This window comes from Eucyclogobius newberryi, unplaced genomic scaffold (genome assembly GCF_026437365.1).
Source record: "Eucyclogobius newberryi isolate DKJ021-1_F unplaced genomic scaffold, fEucNew1.0.hap1 SCAF_12, whole genome shotgun sequence".
Classification (NCBI taxonomy): domain Eukaryota; kingdom Metazoa; phylum Chordata; class Actinopteri; order Gobiiformes; family Gobiidae; genus Eucyclogobius; species Eucyclogobius newberryi.
The window spans coordinates 4,118,809-4,132,256 of NW_027315746.1; the positions used below are offsets into that span (position 1 = coordinate 4,118,809).

Genomic DNA, 13,448 nt, shown 5'->3' on the forward strand with positions numbered 1-13,448 from the left:
AGACTCAGATTTGGGCCAAAAAATCGTCCATTACGCCTTTAATTGAGGCATTTATAGTAAAAGTGCATGTGTTTTATTTGATGAGTTTATATTTCTGGAGGCTGTGGGGGGCGTGAACAAGATAAGATAAGATATAACTTTATTGTCCACACATGGGGAAATGTTGGTGTTACAACGCAGTAGATACAGGGGGAAAGGACAGATAACTTATAGGAAGTTTAAAAAACACTCTTAATAGAAGAACTCTTATGTACAAAAACAAAAACTCTTATTAACAAAACTCCTCTCATATCTTAATAGGGAATGGAGAGAAGAAAATAAAGATAAAATATAATAATACAAATAAAAATAGCTGGCATAAGACAAATAATACTAATAATAATAAACACTCTTATTTACATCAGTTATATGCACATGAATGACATTAATAACGTGTGAGTGTGACAGTAATTGCACATGAATATGACGGTATTGCACATGGTTAAGTCAGTATTGCACGTGTTCAGGGCTAGCACGTCTCCTTCACACAGCGAGGGTGGATCAGGCACTGAAGCTGCTCTCCAGAGTGGACAGAGTGTCCTGCAGGGGGCGACACTCATGGTCCAGCATAGATGTGAGTTTAGCCAGGACCCTTCTGTCCCCCACCTCCTGCACCGAGTCCAGAGCACAGCCCAGGACGGAGCTGGACGTCTTGATGACTTTGTCCAGCTTCTTCCTCTCCCTCTCTGTGATGCTGCTGCTCCAGCAGGCCACGCCTACAGGAGCTGATACCACCACAGAGTCGTAGAAGGTCTTCAGGAGTGGCCCTGTCACTCCAAAAGACCTGAGTCTCCTCAGGAGGTAGAGCCGACTCTGGCTCTTCCTGTACAGTGCGTCTGTGTTATGAGTCCAGTCCAGTTTGTGGTTCAGATGAACACCAGGTACTTGTATGAGTCACTCTCTCAATGTCCCGTCCCTGGATGTTCACTGGTGAGGGGGGCGTGGCGTCTGCGGAAGTCCACCACCATCTCCTTGGTCTTCCCCGCGTTGATGAGGAGGTGGTTCCGCTGACACCAGTCCACAAAGTCCTGCTCCAGTCCTCTGTACTCCGCATCATCGTCGTCCGTGATGAGTCCGATGATGGCAGAGTGGTCAGAGAACTTCTGCAGGACACAGCTGTCCGTGTCATGTCTGAAGTCTGCAGTGTCAAGGGTGAAGAGAAAGGGCGCGAGGACAGTGCCCTGGGGCGCCCCCACACTGCAGGTCCGAGTGTCAGACACACAGTCCCGGGCTCTCACTAACAATCCCCTAAAGGGATCGCAGCAGAAACAGTTTGAGAAGCTCTGGTGTATGGACTGGATGGTTAGAACCTTCTGCAGTTTATTCTGTGACTGAGCTGATGTTTCCAGGTCCAGACAGAGCCACCTGTCCTTAAAGAGTGACCGCTCCAGACATGAACCTCCATCGTTTAAAGAACCAGGACCAGATTCAGAGTAAGTCCCTCAAGAACCTTCTCCAAATCCTGTTTCTTTAAAGACGTTTTTCTCAACACCTGTCGCTCCTGTCGCTCCTGTTGCTCCCGTCGGGGGTTTGTTGGCTCTGATGTTCTGCAGTGGACAGAGTGTAATGTTGTATCATTGGTTTGTTTGTCCCACAGAGAGGAGAGCGCAGAGGGCCCCAGAGGAGACTGTGACCTGGACTCTGTTTTCAAGGTTTGTACCAAAAGCGTCACATGGTCAGAAACATTTAGAGGAGATTCCACCTGCAGAGTGGATCCCAGGGCCTGACCTGCTCCTCTGTGTTCTCTGTGTTTCAGCGTCTGGAGGAGCAGGTCCTGGATTATGTCAAACAGCAGCTGCAGAGGCTCCACAGGCTCCTGGCCTCAGATTACCCAGAATGCTCTGAGAGTGAGGAGGAGGAGTCGAGCAGAGAGGCGGTTCTGAACATCACCCTGGACTTCCTGAGGAGGATGGACCAGGAGCAGCTGGTCCAGCGGCTGCAGAACAGTAAAGCCACGTTTACACTGATGCTAACTTATAAGTTGAGCCTTAGCAACACAAAGCTAGCAAAGCACGTTAGCCACACAAAGCAGGCAAAGCACGTTAGCAACAGCTGTTTTCTGTTTGTCGCAGCACGGCACTCTGCGTAGAGGCTTTGCACTGAAGTCAAACATTTTGGGGGCTGAGTACCCAAGTACTGAGAGTGGCTTTTGCACTTGGTTTTCAGCTCATTTGTTATTTCGAGCCTTTAAACATCTTGTCAAAGGTATAATTCAGGTTTTAGATTAGATTTTGTATTTCTTATATTTGTGTAACGTCTGCTGCTCAGCGCCCTGAGCATGGAGCAAACCGTTCCAAAGAACTCTAAACCGGTCTGAGGGGCCGGGGCCAGTCCAAACGTGGCTTAAGAACTCTGTGAAGGTGTGAGGGTCTTGGGTCCAGCTACAACAGAGTGTGGCAGCCCCTCACAGTTAAAGCTCCTTTAAAGTGGAGCTAACCTAAATCAAACACTGTTCTAGTCCCTGTGGTGTTTGAAGTGTCTATAATCCCTCAGAGCGGGGACTTTACTCACCTGAAAGCAGCACGTGTCGTGAGACAAACTAGCTTTAGATATTAGGTTTTGTCACGGCGGAGCAGCCGAACAGTCCACCAGAGGCATCAGGACCCTCTGTGTGTTGGACAGTCAGGTGACCAGAGGGGCGGAGCTCCAAATGCACCATTCTTCTGTTATAATACGAATATGAAAACTATTTACCTTTGGTTTCATCAAAACAATTAGAAATATACACGATCTGCATGTCACACTCAACATTTCATAATGTATCTAGGGATGTGTACCGCTACGACGGACCGGATCTGGACTTGTAAAAACCCCGGTGATTCGGTTCTGGACTCATAAAAAAATATAGCACTCACATACTATATCCTTTTCGTTCTAGAATCTAAACCATCTTAAACCTTCCATTGATCGCGAAATTTGCGCTGGACGTAAACACTGCCATGCGCCGCCGTCAATAGCGCACACGGACCCTAATTAGTGACGCACGCGTCTTCCGGGCAGAAGTTAAAGCCGGTGAAATAAGTTTAAAGATGCGAGAGACGGGAGCGCCTGGTACGTGTCGAGCTGCAGAACCGTGTGTCCACATGTGAACATTGAAGTGAAGCCGGTGAGATCGCTGGCTTTATCTGAACTGTTTAAGCTGTGGCCGCCGCGTGCCATGTTGTGATGGTTAAAGGGGCGGGGTCAGCTTGGTCTTGTCTGGGTTGTGCTTTGGGCTTTGTGTAAATATGAATGAAATAACTTAAGTGTTATGTTGTGGTGAGATGTATTTGGCATTAAGTAAATACAAAGGAAAGTCAAAGTAATATTGCTTAATTGCTGCATTCATTAATTGGAGTTTATATTTTGTATTTGTATTCTACAGTTGTTAAATCTGGTCTGGTGTTTAATGCTGCTAATATGATGTATTATTTTGATGTGTTGTGTAAAATATTTTCATATTCTACTTTTGATACTGCTAAGTTGATGCTTTATAGTGATTCTAGTTGACTTTTATACTAGTTTTTATAACTCTGTTATTTTACACTGTTATTTAATTATTTACACTGGTGTTTTGTCTGTTTGAAGGTTTTTACCTGACTTTTGATGCCAATGGATCTGTAACATTAAAGATGGAAATGTGTCTAAAGGCAAAACATTGTATCAGATGAAACAGCTGCTTTGACCCTTGACCCCGACTGACCCTGTCAACAATACTCAACATGCTCTTGTTCCTCAAGTAAAACACATGAATGTGTGTTAACTGTTAGTTAAGCTATAGTTTAGCAGCTAGCTCGTAGCTAGTAGCTTGTGATTTGTAAGTTGTAACTTCTGTTAAAAACTGTGAATAAACCAGACAAGTTGAGTTTATTTCAATCTGCAGTTAAGGCTTGTGTTTGATAGTCGTCCTTGTTCAAGTGTCTTCAACATAATTTAGCCAAGTAGCTTGTGTTATGCTGTTATAACATTATGCAAATATGGCATGGTTTAGGTCCGGACCTAATGAGTCCGGACCTGAACCTAATGCTCTGGATTCGAATCCGGACTTGAACCTGAACGTGGGTTTAGGTCTGCATCACTACTGATAGTCCATTAAAGGACTGATTGTAAACAAAGAGGCTAGTTTGATAGAAAACAAAGAGGTTTAGTTTCTGTTGAAACCAATAACACCTTTTCATTGGAAGGTCCCGCCCAGTGGGCAGGGCCTACCCAGAGTAGGATAAATATCTCTTTGGAACGATTGGACATAAAGTCTCTGGCCCATTTGATAATGCCTCCATTAACACCGAGGTCCATGAGCCTGTTCAGTCAAATATGTACACGCATAGAACTGAAAGCTGATGTAAAGTCCACAAAGAGGATTCTAGCATAATGGTCAGGGGCCTGAAGGTGCTTTGCTAAGGTGTTATATAGAGTGATGGCTGCATCTTCTGTACTTCTGACTTTCATATGCAAACTGTTAGATGTCCAAACAGTTAGATATAGACGACATGATGTTTTTACTCACAGTTTGCTCCACACTCTTACATAAAGTGAAGGTAAGTGCTATTGGGTGAAAATCATTCAGTTCAGATGCTCCAGGTTTTTTAGGTACAGGCACATTTCATGTGATGAGCTACAGCTGTTATTGGCTGAAAAGGACTGATCAGAAAGGATTATCTGGATTCAAATGTTTCTGATGTTTCAAAGTGTGCGTGTTATAACTGCGAGGGTAAAAGAAGTAATAAAACCAAGATGTTCAATGGTGAAATAAAGTTTGTTCAATAAACAGGAACACAAAGGTAAATGAACAAACACAGACACGACTAAGAAAACAAGTTAAGCGTCTCCAAAAGGTACTAGTCACACAGGACAAACTAAACAAAGGCCCATGAACAGAATCAAAGTGACAACTTAAAAGGAGACACATAACAAACAAACAAACAAACTACAAATGTCTCAACTCAAAGTCAGTCGCTACCACCACAGCCCTGATGAACGAGAAGACAAATGGCCTTGTGCAGCTGCAACAGGTCCTTAAATACTGGGACTGGCTGCAGGTGAAGACTGTGGATTGGCCCATCAACCAGAGGAAACAGGAACAGGGAACATTACAGTCAAACACACAACAGGGAGGACGGGGGCCGTAACAGTGGGTTGAATTTCATAAAATCTCCAGAGCTCTCTCTGCTCTAACTGTGTCCAGTTACACGTCTGATGCAGATTTCTCTTTTTACAGGTCTGTGTTCTAAGGTTCAGGGAGAAGTGAAGACTTGTCTGTTACAGAAGTTCAGCTGTGTGTGTGAGGGCATCGCTAAAGAAGGAAACTCCTCTGAACTGAAGCAGATCTTCACAGAGCTGTACATCACAGAGGGAGAGGCCACAGAGCAACATGAGGTCAGACACATCGAGACCAGGAAACCGGCCTCTGCAGAGACCGCCATCAAGTGTGAAGACATGTTTAAACTCCCAATCGGAGAAGAACCAATGAGAGCACAGACAAAGGGACCAATCAGAGTCGTGCTGACGAAGGGCGTGGCTGGCGTGGGGAAAACGGTGCTGACTCAGAAGTTCAGTCTGGACTGGGCTGAAGGTAGGACCAACCAGGAGCTCCAGCTGCTGTTCCCGTTCACTTTCAGAGAGCTCAATGTGCTCAGAGACACACAGGTCAGCCTGGTGGAGCTGCTGCACCACTTCTTCAGTCCATCCAACGCTCTCTGCAGCTTCCAACAGCTCCAGGTGCTCTTCATCTTTGACGGTCTGGACGAGTGCAGACTTCCTCTGGACTTCAGCCAAACCCGGGTCCTGAGCGACCCCACAGAGTCCGTCTCAGTGGACGTGCTGCTGGTAAACCTCATCAGGGGGAGCCTGCTTCCCTCCGCTCTTCTCTGGATAACCACGCGCCCCGCAGCGGCCAATCAGATCCCTGCTGAGTGCATCTCCATGGTGACAGAGGTGCGAGGGTTCGCCGACCCGCAGAAGGAGGAGTACTTCAGGAAGAGGTTCAGAGACGAGCGGCAGGTCACACTTGTTCTCTCCCACATCAAGAGCTTCCGCAGCCTCCACATCATGTGTCACATCCCGGTCTTCTGCTGGATCCTCTCCACAGTTATACAGAAGCTTCTGGAACAAACAGAGGAACCAGAGCTGCCACGGACTCTCACACAGATGTACGTCCACTTCCTGGTGGTGCAGGCCAAAGTAAAGAACATCAAGTATCACCAAGAATCAGGGACAGACCTTCACTGGACTCCAGAGACCAGGGAGATGGTGAAGTCTCTGGGAAAAGTGGCCTTTGAGCAGCTACAGAAAGGAAACCTGATCTTCTACCAGTGTGACCTGAGCGAGTGTGGGCTGGACGCTGCAGCGGCCTCAGTGTACTCCGGAGTGTTCACACAGGTCTTTAGAGAGGAGCCAGGGCTGTACCAGGATAAGGTCTACTGCTTCATCCATCTGAGTGTGCAGGAGTTTCTGGCTGCTCTTCACGTCCATCAGACCTTGCTCAGCTCTGGAGAGAACCTGCTGTCCCCATCAAACTCTTCTGAAGAAGCCTTCTTTAGCTCTGCTGTGGACCAGGCCTTAAAGAGTCCAAACGGACACCTGGACCTGTTCCTGCGCTTCCTCCTGGGCCTTTCTCTGCCGACCAATCAGAGGCTGCTGCAGGGTCTGCTGACTCACACAGGAAGTGGCTCTCAGACCAATCAAGAGACAGTAAAATACCTTAAACAGAAGCTCAATGATGAGGGTCTGTCTACAGAGAAAAGCCTGAACCTGTTTCACTGTCTGAACGAGCTGAACGACCGCAGTCTGGTGCAGGACATCCAAAACACCCTGAGAGAAGGACGCCTGAAGGCAGATAAACTTTCTCCTGCTCGGTGGTCAGCCTTGGCCTTTCTCTTACTGTCTACAGACTCAGACCTGGAGGAGTTTGACCTGAGGAAATACTGTCCCTCAGAGAAGGCTCTGCTGAATCTGCTGCCGGTTATCAAGGCCTCCACCAAAGCCATGTGAGTACAAACTACACTGTGGCAGAGTGGTTAACACTCTCAACTCTAAGTCTACCCTAAATACAAACGGCAGAACATTCCAGGGTAATGTGTCCAACAAAAGCAGCTAAAATGTGAAAACACTGGTACATAAACATGTCCTTGAGGCCATATAATCCTAAAGTTCAACTACACACAGACTTTCATAAGGTCCACTTCCTCCAGCAGCATCACTGAAGCACAAATCAGACTGACATCGGCCAAACGGACCTCATAGTTGACACTTTGTTCACGATCAGGTGTGAGTGCGCTCTAATCTCCCTCTCTGTCCTCAGTCTGTCCGGCTGTAACTTGACAAACAGCATCTGTGGTCCTCTGGCCTCAGTCCTCAGCTCCTCCAGTCTCACACACCTCGACCTGAGTCAAAATGACCTCCAGGACTCAGGAGTGGAGCTGCTGTGTGATGGACTGAAGAGCGCCCCCTGCAGACTGGAGACTCTCAGGTGAGACACTCCCATCATGCACTCTGCCCCTTGTTTCCACATGAGTGTAATGCTGTGTGTCTTTAGGCTGTCTGGATGTCTGGTCTCAGAAAGGGGCGCGGCCTATCTGGCCTCAGCTCTAAGCTCCACCCACTGCCATCTAAGAGAGTTAGACCTGAGCTACAACCATCCAGGACCCTCAGCAGAGAGACTGACCGCACTACGGGACGATCCACACTGCCCCCTGCAGTCTGTCAGGTGAGACCACACTGCCCCCTACAGTCTGTCAGGTGAGACCACACTGCCCCCTACAGTCTGTCAGATGAGACCACACTGCCCCCTGCAGTCTGTCAGGTGAGACCACACTGCCCCCTACAGTCTGTCAGATGAGACCACACTGCCCCCTACAGTCTGTCAGGTGAGACCACACTGCCCCCTGCAGTCTGTCAGGTGAGACCACACTGCCCCCTACAGTCTGTCAGGTGAGACCACACTGCCCCCTACAGTCTGTCAGGTGAGACCACACTGCCCCCTACAGTCTGTCAGGTGAGACCACACTGCCCCCTACAGTCTGTCAGGTGAGACCACACTGCCCCCTACAGTCTGTCAGGTGAGACCACACTGCCCCCTACAGTCTGTCAGGTGAGACCACACTGCCCCCTACAGTCTGTCAGGTGTGGGTCCTGGTTCAGGGGTTGGTCCAGGTTCTGGTCTAAACTAGACTTGTGTTTTCCAGGTTGGATCCTTCTGGAAAGCGCTGGATGGTTCCAGGTCTTAGAAAATGTGAGTAGTATTTTATTTGGTACAACTTCACATGTAGAAGACTCACAGCTGTAGATCTGATGTTTTTATTTGAACTTATCGACACATTTAGAGGTTTGACAAGCAGCAACTTCCACAAACATCAGACTGAAACTGTTTCACTGGAGGAACTGTCCAACTTTACATTTGAACTAGGGCGATCTTTACATTCATCTTTATTCTCCTAATCTTACAGGTAAACATGATAATACCTTATTATTATAAGACAGATTTATGATGGCGTCTTCTTTATCCTGAGCTTTCGCTCTCGTACTCGTCTGTCGTCATGAATTGGACTTGGAAACATATTGTCCTGCTCCGACGCCTCGGCCGCCGCTCACACTTTGCCCGTCTGTTTGTGCTGCAGTTTGTGTCATCTGTAGTCAAGGGGTAAATGCAAAAGAAGAAGTCAGAATCAGAATTAGAATCAGAAAAGGTTTATTGTCAATGAACATAATTCACAAAATAGGAACTTGCTTTGGTGATTCGGTGCAACATCAAACGATGAACAATGATAAAACAACATATATAAGATGAAAAAGCCCCTGAAGGCTTGGGCCCTGGACACGGCAGACGGGACAAACGATGTCTTAAAAGGCCGTGTTCTTGGTGGCAGTGAGAGGAGGCTGTTGCTGCGGTTACTCCTGAGCCCACATTGTTGAGTTACTCCTGATGCCCTGGTCCTCCTCCACCACAGCTCCCACAGACTCCACCCTTTTCCCCGTCACACAGACACATGTATGTTTGAGTATGGGATCAGAACCTGTGACTAGATGGGCTCCATACAAGTGCATATGGTCCTCACGTGGTCCACACGCAGCGGTCACTGCTAATGTTAAGGCTGAAGTCCAGAGCAGCAGAAACACTGAGGAGCTGTGAGTACAATGTGCCTGGGCACCATCGGCTCAGCTCTGCAGACGTCACATGATCTATGCTCTTTTTCTCTTCCAAACTACACGTTTATTACTGTTTATTGTGTTTTCATGCCAATTAAAGCTGAAAATAAAGAAGAAATAAGTAGGAGTCACTTTTGAATAAGGCTGATTTCACCACTAGATGGCGCACTCAGAGGACATGTCATGTATTAATGTAAGAAATGTCTTTGACTTGTTTTTGTTCATCCTTTCTACAAATAATAATGGATTCATATCACAAAGAGATATTGACGTGTCTCAATCATTATTTAATATGACACAGTCACGTTTGGACCTTTGACTTTTTTAATTGAATGTAAGACACAAAGACATATTGTATCAGACACAAATAAACACTGATATGTTTATGTCTGAGACACAATTAGGCTGCGTTTTACATATTAACTGTTACTCAAGATATATTAATATATCATTTAATATGAATTAAAGCGCTCCGTGAGGACTCGGGAAATTCGTGTGCCTTGGCGCTTCAGTCTAAAACAAGTCTTAAAAACTAAAGTAAAAAGGGCCTAAAGAGTCTTTTAGTTGGAGCAAAATCTGATCCTAAATCAATAAAGTTGTGTATTTTCCAATCCAACCCAATCCACTTTATTTATACAGCACGATTTACACAACCAGAGGTTCCAAAGTGCTTCACAGCAGGTAAAAGACTACAGAGGCATAAATAGGATAAAAGTAATAAAATAAGATATAAAAACAAAATCAAATAGAAAATTAAATCAAACAAACACACTAAAATCAATGCAATAAAAATAAACAAAATAAAATAAATAAAAAGGTGCTGCCCTCCCAACACATATAAAACATACAATCAACACACTACATGGAGTTAAAAGCCAGAGAAAACAGATGTTTTTAGAAGCGATTTAAAAAGAGGCTTTTCTTATGGGGAGTGGCACTTTGTTCCACTGGAGCTGCCACTGCAAAGGCTCGTTCACCTCTGACCTTTAGCCCGTGGCACTGCCAGGAGCTGGTCAGCTGACCTGAGGGAACGGCTGGGAGTGTAGGGGTGTAGCAGCTCGGAGAGGTCAGGAGGGGCAGGACCATTTAATGCTTTAAAAGTAAATAAAAGAGTTTTAAAATGAATCCTAAAATGGACGGGCAGCCAGTGGAGTGAAGCTAAAATAGGAGAAATGTGCTCATATTTTCTTGTTCCAGTTAAAAATGTTGCTTGTTCTTCTACAATCCATGTGTGTGAGAGACTTAAGAGGCAGTAGACGAGTCAAAGGAGTCAAAAGTCACTTATTGGTGAAAGAAGAAGGCTAAAGTTCAACAATCTGGTGTCTCCACAACATAGTAAATGTGCTGTACTTTGACTTGATAGAATCTTGTGTTTTTACAGCCGTGTGTCACGACCGGCTCGTCTCGCTCCGTGAGGACTCGGGAAATGCGTGTGCCTTGGCGCTCCGGTCTAAAACAAGTCTAAAAACTAAAGTAAAAAGGGCCTAAAGAGTCTTTTAGTTGGAGCAAATATCCACACTGTGTCCACGGACATCTCCCCTGAACACCACGCCCACTTTTAAACTGTCAATCATGTCATCTCAACGTTCATGTTTATAAATGAGAATTGATGAGAACAAATCTGTCTTTGAATAAATGTGGATTTTGAGAGGCTCCAAAGCAGAATGTGGAACGTCTGAAAAACATCCACATTCACAGGTGAAGAAAGCACAGTTTAGGTCGTCCACCAATGATTTATTCACAAATATATAAATGCACATCTCATTTGACCTGCATCAATCCATCAATGTGTCTGTCACAGTGAGTGTGATGCTCTGAAGCTGTGGACCACTTTAAAACACTATTCTGCAATATTCATATTGAAACTGTCGTCATGGAATTAAACTGGAGCCAAATTCAGCTTTGTGTTCTTCATGTTTTATAAAGGCTCAAGATCAGACTAAACTAAGGGTCAAAACATGAAATATAGGAAGATCAGATCGGTATCAGATCAGTATCGGATCAGTATCGTAAAGAACAAACATTAAAGATCAGTATTGGATCTGGAGCCGCACAAACTGAACGTCCCAGTTCAAAACACGGATGAGGTTTTGAGCCAAACTAAACATGCTGAAGCTGATCACACATGAGCTGAGCCTCCAACCACCTCATTATCATTGATTTACCTTTGAGAAGAAACAGCACTTTCACACTTCATATTTACTCTCACTAACCTGTTTAAATCATCACATTTTAAATGTGTCTTTGTGTTTCAGATCACTGTGAGCTCACTCTGGATCCAAACACGGCACACAGAAGACTCCATCTGTCTGAGGACAAACGGACTGTGGAACTCTCTGAGTCAGAACAAGTTCCAGATCATGAGGACAGATTCACAGACTGTCCTCAGGTCCTGGCCTCCTCCGGCCTGAGGGGGCGCTGTTACTGGGAGGTGCAGTGCTTGGGGGACGTTGATGTAGCAGTGAGTTACAGAGGAATCAGACGGAGAGGAGATAGTGAGAAGTGTGGGTTTGGACTCAATGATCAGTCCTGGAGGATGAAGTTCTGTAGAGGTGAATATTCTTTTATGCACAATGAGAAAGAAAGAAATGAGTTCAAGCCAAATTTTAGAAGATATGCGCTGTCACCTCAGTTTTCTCCAAACACCTCCAGAGTGGGCGTGTTCCTGGACTCTGAGGCTGGAGCTCTGTCCTTCTATCAGGTCCTCTCTGGTGGAGAACTGTCCCACCTCCACACCTTCAGCTCCTCCTTCACTGAGCCTCTGTTTCCTGGGTTTAGACTGAGGTGGTTTGACAGTTCAGTGTCTCTGATGTAGCTGAGCACACAGCGCCCCCTGGAGGACTGACACTTCAGGTCCTGTTAGTCTGGTCTCATCCCAAACACAAACACATTTAGAAAAAACATTTAACTTCAATGAGCATTTTATTATTCATATTATTTTGTCAAGATTATTTTAGTGTTCGACGAATCAAACAATTATTTCTGTTTTACATTGAAACGCTTTGTGATAAAATGTAAATATATGATTATATTTCTGTGATGTATTTTATCTGCATAATAGTGATATATCATCTGCATCATTAGTCTAAGAGAAAAACGGCATGTGACAAACTGCATTTGTGAAGGTATCGTAAAGATGGAGCAGAGAATGTTTACTCTAGGGAGGGGGTGTAACACCCCAGGGGAGGCTTTATCTCTACGGAAAATACCGACTGTTGTGAAAGACAAGTGCCTTGATGTGAAGCTGACCAATGAGAAATGTGACCCGCCTATTTCATGATTTCTAATAAAACCAACCTGCATGAGAAAAAACGTTGTGAGACCGAGGAGGGTCACCCAGGCTGCTTACAACAGCCGGGTTGACCCGGCCCGGCGGTTTCTCCCATGCATGCTACACAAACGTCTGATGTTTCTGTGTCGTTTCATATTCTAAGTTGAATTTTGTTCTCTGTGTGTTAAGGAATAGCATTGGTGTATGTCTAATTTCTTGACACGCTTCAAAAAGGAATGTCAAATCTGACTAAACTCTCATGGAGTCAGAAACTGTCACACTCATTCTCAAACATTTTATCATTATTAGGCCCGAGCCGAAGGACGAGTATCGTCCCGGCGAGGGACTTATTATAATTGGTACCGAGGGGTTGAAAAACGCAAAAATCGAGTACTAAACAAAGATGGATATGCTCGTGGGTGGTATCGAAAATTAGAACTCCGTGAGCTCTAATTTTGAGTGAAGGTTTCGTGAAAAAATATTGAAAGACGGCTCAGTAGCACCACCTCAAAAATCAAATAACATGGGGCCAATGGGAGCCCGAAGCCAAAAAAGTGGCCGTAAAAATATGACGCTCACTCCAAAAAATAGTTAATGTGAGGACATGTAAAAATTAATATTATGAACCCACCCTGAGTCATACAGGAAGTCGGCCATATTGGATAAACTCGGCGCTGACAAATGTGAACCTCGTCGTACATTTGGCAGTTTCTCTTCCAGTTTTGATCGAAATCACTTCAAACTTGGCCACAAGACACAAAACCCATGAGCAAAGTAGTGTTTGAATTCTGAAGCTGATACGTTTTATGGTATGGTCATCGTGAATTTGAAACAAAATCGCGATTTCTGGAAATATTAAAAAAATTCTACATTTCTTCAATATTTTTTGGGGGGAAAGTTTTGACGTAGAGTTTTGAGAGATTTCAACGCTGAACGCAATGATATGCAAATGTAGTAGCTAACTAATAAAATGGATTTTTAGCGCCCTCTCCAAATTTGATTTTTAAAAATTCAT

At 45.1% G+C, this 13,448-nt stretch overlaps 1 protein-coding gene across 1 annotated transcript; it reads left to right on the forward strand.

Annotated features, from left to right (window-relative positions):
• The first annotated feature begins 4,018 nt into the window (after window positions 1–4,018).
• LOC140355952 (protein NLRC3-like) lies at window positions 4,019–12,580 on the forward strand. Its single transcript, XM_072440616.1, has 5 exons — window positions 4,019–7,004; window positions 7,319–7,486; window positions 7,553–7,714; window positions 8,202–8,248; window positions 11,418–12,580. Exons 1-5 carry the CDS (start codon window positions 5,215–5,217, stop codon window positions 11,975–11,977), a joined length of 2,727 nt encoding a protein of 908 aa, XP_072296717.1. The 5' UTR covers window positions 4,019–5,214; the 3' UTR covers window positions 11,978–12,580.
• The last annotated feature ends 868 nt before the right edge of the window (window positions 12,581–13,448 follow it).

Coding starts and splice junctions, on each gene's coding strand:
- LOC140355952 (XM_072440616.1), top strand. CDS start 5,215: ATGCAGATTTCTCTTTTTACAGGTCTGTGTTCTAAGGTTCAGGGAGAA. Junction 7,487..7,552: donor TGCAGACTGGAGACTCTCAG/GTGAGACACTCC, acceptor GTGTGTCTTTAG/GCTGTCTGGATGTCTGGTCT. Junction 7,715..8,201: donor GATCCACACTGCCCCCTGCA/GTCTGTCAGGTG, acceptor TGTGTTTTCCAG/GTTGGATCCTTCTGGAAAGC.